The following is an 8,182-nucleotide window of genomic DNA, read 5'->3' on the forward strand; positions in this document are numbered from 1 at the left end:
AGCCTAACCCGCACATCTTTAGACACTAAGGGGCGATTTAGCATGGCCAATCCACCGAACCCGCACATCTTTGGACACTAAGGGGCAATTTGGCATGGCCAACCCACCTAACCCACACATCTTTGGACACTAAGGGGCAATTTAGCATGGCCAATCTACCTAACCCACACATCTTTGGACACTAAGGGGCAATTTAGCATGGCCAATCCACCTAACCTGAACATCTTTGGACACTAAGGGGCAATTTAGCATGGCCAATCCACCTAACCTGAACATCTTTGGACACTAAGGGGCAATTTAGCATGGCCAATCCACCTAACCTGAACATCTTTGGACACTAAGGGGCAATTTAGCATGGCCAATCCACCTAACCTGCACATCTTTGCTTCAGAATGGTTGTGGGTTCAAACCTGCTCAAGAATCTTGAGGATGATCGCGGTAATGCAGTACTGTCGGAGCGCTGCACTGGCAGAGGTGCTGTCTTTTGGGTGAGACACTGAACCAGGGGGGTAAATATTTTCCCAGCTGGACGCAGTTGGAGGGACTCATTCCAGCCATTCTGCCCAATATTTATCCCTCAGCCCACCCCAGTGAAATAATTTGGTTATTAACACATTGCTGTGCATCAATTAGAAGCATACCTCAGCATCAGTAAGGCACTTTGGGGGCATGCTGAGGTTGCGAGGATATAGTGGGATAAACAGGCTCAGTAGCAGAGTCAGATACACAGGGGCAGTGGCAGAGTCAGATACACAGGGGCAGTGGCAGAGTCAGATACACAGGGGCAGTGGCAGAATCAGATACATAGGGGCAGTGGCAGAGTCGGATACATAGGGGCAGTGGCAGAGTCAGATACACAGGGGCAGTGGCAGAATCAGATACATAGGGGCAGTGGCAGAGTCAGATACATAGGGACAGTGGCAGATACATAGGGGCAGTGGCAGAGTCGGATACATAGGGGCAGTGGCAGAGTCAGATACATAGGGGCAGTGGCAGAGTCAGATACATAGGGGCAGTGGCAGATACATAGGGGCAGTGGCAGAGTCAGATACACAGGGGCAGTGGCAGATACATAGGGGCAGTGGCAGAGTCGGATACATAGGGGCAGTGGCAGAGTCAGATACACAGGGGCAGTGGCAGAATCAGATACATAGGGGCAGTGGCAGATACATAGGGGCAGTGGCAGAGTCAGATACATAGGGGCAGTGGCAGAGTCAGATACATAGGGGCAGTGGCAGAGTCAGATACACAGGGGCAGTGGCAGAATCAGATACATAGGGGCAGTGGCAGATACATAGGGGCAGTGGCAGAGTCAGATACATAGGGGCAGTGGCAGAGTCAGATACATAGGGGCAGTGGCAGATACATAGGGGCAGTGGCAGAGTCGGATACATAGGGGCAGTGGCAGAGTCAGATACACAGGGGCAGTGGCAGAGTCAGATACACAGGGGCAGTGGCAGAGTCAGATACACAGGGGCAGAATCAGATACACAGGGACAGTGGCAGAGTCAGATACACAGGGACAGTGGCAGAGTCAGATACACAGGGACAGTGGCAGATACATAGGGGCAGTGGCAGATACATAGGGGCAGTGGCAGAATCAAATATACGGATGAAGGCATGTCAAATACAAAAGACTGGTGGTGCAGTGGGATATTCAGGGCCAGTGGCAGAGTGAGATATACAGGGGTAGAGTGAGCAATATGGGGCAGGAAGAGGTATACAGTGGCAGAGTGGGCTATATGGGGCAGGATGAGATATAGGAGCAGAGTGGAATATACAGGGGCAGAGTGAGATATATACGGGCAGAGTGAGATAGATACGGGGCAGAATGGGATAGACAGGGGCAGAGTGGGATATACAGGGGCAGAGTGGGATATACAGGGGCAGAGTGAGATATACAGGGGCAGAGTGGGATATACAGGGGCAGAGTGAGATATATACGGGCAGAGTGAGATAGATACGGGGCAGAGTGGGATAGACAGGGGCAGAGTGGGATATACAGGGGCAGAGTGAGATATACAGGGGCAGAGTGGGATATACAGGGGCAGAGTGAGATATACAGGGGCAGAGTGGGATATACAGGGGCAGAGTGGGATATACAGGGGCAGAGTGGGATATACAGGGGCAGAGTGAGATATATACGGGGCAGAATTGGATAGACAGGGGCAGAGTGGAATATGCAGGGGCAGAGTGGGATGTACAGGGGCAGAGTGAGATAGATACGGGGCAGAATTGGATAGACAGGGGCAGAGTGGAATATGCAGGGGCAGAGTGGGATGTACAGGGGCAGAGTGAGATGTACAGGGGCAGAGTGAGATGTACAGGGGCAGAGTGGGGTGTACAGGGGCAGAGTGGGGTATACAGGGGCAGAGTGGGGTATACAGGGGCAGAGTGAGATATACAGGGGCAGAGTGAGATGTACAGGGGCAGAGTGAGATGTACAGGGGCAGAGTGAGATGTACAGGGGCAGAGTGAGATGTACAGGGGCAGAGTGAGATGTACAGGGGCAGAGTGGGGTGTACAGGGGCAGAGTGAGATATACAGGGGCAGAGTGAGATGTACAGGGGCAGAGTGAGATGTACAGGGGCAGAGTGAGATGTACAGGGGCAGAGTGAGATGTACAGGGGCAGAGTGAGATGTACAGGGGCAGAGTGAGATATACAGGGGCAGAGTGAGATGTACAGGGGCAGAGTGAGGTGTACAGGGGCAGAGTGAGATGTACAGGGGCAGAGTGGGGTGTACAGGGGCAGAGTGAGATGTACAGGGGCAGAGTGAGATGTACAGGGGCAGAGTGGGGTGTACAGGGGCAGAGTGGGATATACAGGGGCAGTGTGAGATGTACAGGGGCAGAGTAGGATATACAGGGGCAGAGTGGGATGTACAGGGGCAGAGTGAGATGTACAGGGGCAGAGTAGGATATACAGGGGCAGAGTGGGATATACAGGGGCAGAGTGAGATGTACAGGGGCAGAGTAGGATATACAGGGGCAGAGTGGGGTATACAGGGGCAGAGTGAGATGTACAGGGGCAGAGTGAGATGTACAGGGGCAGAGTGGGATGTACAGGGGTAGAGTGAGATGTACAGGGGCAGAGTGGGATGTACAGGGGCAGAGTGAGATATACAGGGGCAGAGTGAGATATACAGGGGCAGAGTGAGATGTACAGGGGCAGAGTGGGATTTACAGGGGTAGAGTGAGGTGTACAGGGGCAGTGTGGGGTATACAGGGGCAGAGTGGGATGTACAGGGGCAGAGTGGGATGTACAGGGGCAGAGTGGGATATACAGGGGCAGAGTGGGATATACAGGGGCAGAGTGAGATATACAGGGGCAGAGTGGGATATACAGGGGCAGAGTGGGGTATACGGGGGCAGAGTGAGATGTACAGGGGCAGAGTTGGGTGTACAGGGGCAGAGTTGGGTGTACAGGGGCAGAGTTGGGTATACAGGGGCAGAGTGAGATGTACAGGGGCAGAGTGAGATGTACAGGGGCAGAGTGAGATGTACAGGGGCAGAGTTGGGTGTACAGGGGCAGAGTGAGATGTACAGGGGCAGAGTTGGGTGTACAGGGGCAGAGTGGGGTGTACAGGGGCAGAGTGAGATGTACAGGGGCAGAGTTGGGTGTACAGGGGCAGAGTGAGATGTACAGGGGCAGAGTTGGGTGTACAGGGGCAGAGTGAGATGTACAGGGGCAGAGTGAGATGTACAGGGGCAGAGTTGGGTGTACAGGGGCAGAGTGAGATGTACAGGGGCAGAGTGGGATATACAGGGGCAGAGTGGGGTATACAGGGGCAGAGTGAGATGTACAGGGGCAGAGTGAGATGTACAGGGGCAGAGTTGGGTGTACAGGGGCAGAGTGGGATATACAGGGGCAGAGTGAGATGTACAGGGGCAGAGTGGGGTATACAGGGGCAGAGTGAGATGTACAGGGGCAGAGTGAGATGTACAGGGGCAGAGTGGGATATACAGGGGCAGAGTGGGATGTACAGGGGCAGAGTGAGATGTACAGGGGCAGAGTGGGATACACAGGGGCAGAGTGGGATATACAGGGGCAGAGTGGGATATACAGGGGCAGAGTGGGATGTACAGGGGCAGAGTGGGATATACAGGGGCAGAGTGGGATGTACCGGGGCAGTGGCTGACATTGTGTCAGTTATCCCTTTTGCTCGTGACGACTCAGATGAATGGCAGGCACAGTGTGTGTGAACTGTTCTGACTCCATGTTCAGATTTGGAAGGGCAGAGGAGCCTGTGATTTTGTTTCATGAGTGCAGGGCACCCCCATGAGGCGTCCGTAGTCAATGACAGGCGGGGCAATCTCAGTTTAAACAAGGAATCTCGTTTCAAGTGATGATTTGTGAATTTTTAGCCTTGTCCCGGATGGAGAGTTAGTTGTGTTCAAGGCAGGAGAATGTTCTTACTCTTGCAACGCAGGGTCAGCGTCAAGAATTATTCACTCGGGGAGATTAGATATGGAGTAAGGATCCCTGATTCTGTTCAGTTCAGTTCACGTCGGGAAAGAAAATAAAGGAAAATTCTCCAGGTGTTGCAAATGCGGAGAACACCTTTTGACAGCTTTAGGCCACAGCTTTGGCTGGAACCAGAGAGGAGATGGGATTTATTTATTAACAAGTTGTTATGATCCGGAATGTGCTCCCTAAAGAAACAGCTTCTGTGGTAACTCACAGCAGCAGCAACAACTTGTATTTATATAGTGCCTTTAATGTAGTAAACCCCATCCCGTGGGTAGGGGCCGTTCATTCCTCTGAATAGACGGAGACGGCACTGATACGAAGTTGAATTTCTTTTATTGGACGGGTCTTAAAATTAACACGTTACAGAAAGTGAAAAAGATTGGGGAGAGAGAGAGATAGTGATACTAGCAAGAGCCTGTCCTGTGCTGGTCAAAGAACTCTAAATACACTCTGGCCTGAGCTAACTTAACATAGAACTGTGACTACAACACAGTGTTAATTCTTCACTGTGTTGAAATTGTTTGGTATATGCTGTCTCTGTCTGCGAAAGCAGGTTTTTGCAGCTTGTTATGAGACCTTGCAGTTGTGGCTACAATTTGATTTGATTTATTATTGTCACATGTATTAGGATACAGTGAAAAGTATTGTTTCTTGCGCGCTATACAGACAAAGCATACCGTTCATAGAGAAGGAAAGGAGAGGGTGCAGAATGTAGTGTTACAGTCATAGCTAGGGTGTAGAGAAAGATCAACTTAATGCGAGGTAGGTCCATTCAAAAGTCTGACAGCAGCAGGGAAGAAGCTGTTCTTGAGTCGGTCGGTACGTGACCTCAGACTTTTGTATCTTTTTCCCAACGGAAGGAGGTGGAAGAGAGAATGTCCGGGGTGCGTGGGGACCTTAATTATGCTGGCTGCTTTTCCCCGAGGCAGCGGGAAGTGTCGACAGAGTCAATGGATGGGAGGGTGATTTGCGTGATGGACTGGGCTTCATTCACAACCCTTTGTAGTTCCTTGCGGTCTTGGGCAGAGCAGGAGACATACCAAGCTGTGATACAATCAGAAAGGATGCCCTCCATTTCAGTGCATACCATTCACAGGGTAATGCATAATGCGCTAATTGCCCTTGAACTGACTGGGAAGAGAGAATGTCCGGGGTGCGTGGGGTCCTTTATTATGCTGGCTGCTTTCCCCGAGGCAGCGGGAAGTGTAGACAGAGTCAATGGATGGGAGGCTGGTTTGCGTGATGGACTGGGCTACATTGAGGGAGTGGGCTGAATGGCCTCCTGATATAAAGGTTCTGAGAGTCTGTGGATTGGGACTTGAAGCCACAATGTTCTGATCTTAAGGTGAGAGAGAGAGAGAGGGGGGAGCGATAAAGTAAAGTTTATTTATTAGTGTCACAAGTAAGGCTTACATTAACACTGCAATGACGTTACTGTGAAATTCCCCTAGTCGCCGCAGTCCCGGCGCCTGTTTGGGTCAGTGCACCCTAACCAGCACGTCTTTCAGATTGTGGGAGGGAACCGGAGCACCCGGAGGAAACCCACGCAGACACGGGGAGAATGTGCAGACTCTGCACAGACAGTGACCCAAGCCGGGAATCAAACCCGGGTCCCTGGTGCTGTGAGGCAGCAGCGCTAACCACTGTGCCACCCACTAATATAAGACAAACGGGAGTGTTAATGGTGCCACTAAGGGATGAAGAGTGTTAAGTTGAGGAATGACGCTCTGATGCTTTCCTGTGTGTGTGTCCCAGATGCAGACGATCATGTACGACCTGATCACGGAGCTGAACGACCGCGGCGAGGACCTGGAGAAGCAGATCATGAGCCTGGAGAACAAGCTGGAGGGTCTGACGAGCAGCTTCCACGCCCTGCCGCGGCTGATCGCCGAAACCCTGCAGCAGCAGCAGCAGCAGCTCCTCAGCGCCATCGCCGAGGCGGGCAGCGCCCACGGCGGTGACTCCCAGCGCTCCGACAGCCAGCTGGGACTAAGCTCCCCCTCCTTCCCCACCCCTTGCACCAGCTCCAGCAGCTGTTAGGGGCCCCCCCCGCCCTCCCCTCCATCCCCCGCACCTTGGACCGGGAGTGATTTTTCCGCCTCCGTAGCTGCCTCCTCCTCCTCGACACCCGCCTCTTCCTTCCGTCCCCACGCTCCATCACCCACCCTTGCTGGTTCTGCCAACGGAAAGGCGTGAGGACACACGGGCGTGTAGGATCCACGCTCTCGTGCAGCTCCCCTATCCCCCTTTTCCTTCTCCGTTGCTTCAAGGGCTGCTGAGGGTTCCTCTCCCATTGCTCCTTCTGCACACTGCCCCCTTTCCAAGTTGCCGCCAGGCGGGGAAACGGAACACGTTTGCGTTCCGAACCAAGAAGAGTCGGTGTGCCAGCTGAGGGGCTGCCCTCTCTGGTTAGGACAGTGCAAAAGGGAGGTTTTGTTTTGCCTTCCCGTAGGAGCGGGAGACACGGGTGTTTTCCAAGAACAAAAAACAGCGGCCATCGCTAGGAGAGGAAGAGGAGCCACCAATCGGGGGGAGCCTTCCTGCCGCTGCTTACTGCCAAAACCATGTGTTTTTTTAAAAAAGAGATGCAGGGAAAAGAAAAGATTAAGAATCAGAATAAGCACAAAATGAGCCTCTTCAACGGTGAATGTGGCTTTCAGCATTCCTGGAGGAAACTTAGATTAGCATAAATCTCCTCTTGTCTTCAGTTCTCACGAAGGGTCATCCGGACTCGAAACGTTGGCTCTATTCTCTCTCCACAGATGCTGTCAGACCTGCTGAGATTTCCCGGTGTTTGAGTCAATGTTTCACCTTGCCTGCTGTAGCTTGGCTGGGCTATTCGCGCACACACATACAGACACACACACACACACACACACACAGACACACACACACAGACACACGCACACACACACACACATACACAAAGGTATTTCCGGTCTCCAGGATTTCAACACCCAGGATCCGGGACGACCGACGCTCCGGCGTAGCAGCGGCGAGAGGTAGACGTCGCAAATCCACGCAGCCCAGCTCCCGAGTCAGATGCTCGGGAAAGCCCGTGGCCGGGGGGGGGGGGGGGGGGGGGGCGGGGGGAAAAGGCGTGGCGAGGGGAGGAGACGAAGAAACTGAGGAAATGGGAATCAATACAGCCAAATCCGACCTACGGAGAGAGGGAAAAAAAAGACAGCCGCGATTTGGATGGGGAAAACCGCCAGAAGCAAAGAGGAGAGGGGAAAGAAGAGAGACAAAAAAAAAAACTTGGCTTTTTCCTTTGGACCGACCGATCGAATTCGTTCGACTTCTTAATTTTGTTCCTTCCCCTGCCAAGAGAAGCCAGCAGCGACGATCCTTCTGTCCCCACGGCGATGCAACGACAACAGAAAATTTTATTTTATGCAAGATGTTTGTCTGCCCACCCGTGTAGGGGACGCGTCGAACGAGGAGAGAGGGGTGGGGGAGTCTCTGGGCTGTTCTGTGTGCGTGGGGCACAGACAGAGAGAGACAGACAGACAGACAGGCAAATGTCTGTTGGACTTTTTTTTAAAAAAGAGACTGTACTAATAACTTAGAAATTACATAGAATTTACAGCACAGAAACAGGCCAAGCGTGGTCGCACCTTGCCTCTGCAATGCCTCATTCTTTTAGTAAAAACGCAACGTGGAAGGTTAACCTAGAGGAAGAATGTTGCAAACCCAAAGGGACTATTTAT

At 52.5% G+C, this 8,182-nt stretch overlaps 1 protein-coding gene across 1 annotated transcript in view; it reads left to right on the forward strand.

Annotated features, from left to right (window-relative positions):
* The window catches only part of LOC144485832 (small conductance calcium-activated potassium channel protein 2-like), a 159,304-nt gene extending 151,800 nt beyond the window's left edge, over positions 1–7,504 (forward strand). Inside the window, exon 8 of the mRNA XM_078203904.1 lies at positions 6,228–7,504. Within this exon, the coding sequence (XP_078060030.1) occupies positions 6,228–6,512 (285 nt within the window). The 3' untranslated portion in view covers positions 6,513–7,504. The remainder of the gene's footprint in view (positions 1–6,227) is intronic.
* The last annotated feature ends 678 nt before the right edge of the window (positions 7,505–8,182 follow it).

This window comes from Mustelus asterias, unplaced genomic scaffold, assembly GCF_964213995.1.
Source record: "Mustelus asterias unplaced genomic scaffold, sMusAst1.hap1.1 HAP1_SCAFFOLD_229, whole genome shotgun sequence".
Classification (NCBI taxonomy): domain Eukaryota; kingdom Metazoa; phylum Chordata; class Chondrichthyes; order Carcharhiniformes; family Triakidae; genus Mustelus; species Mustelus asterias.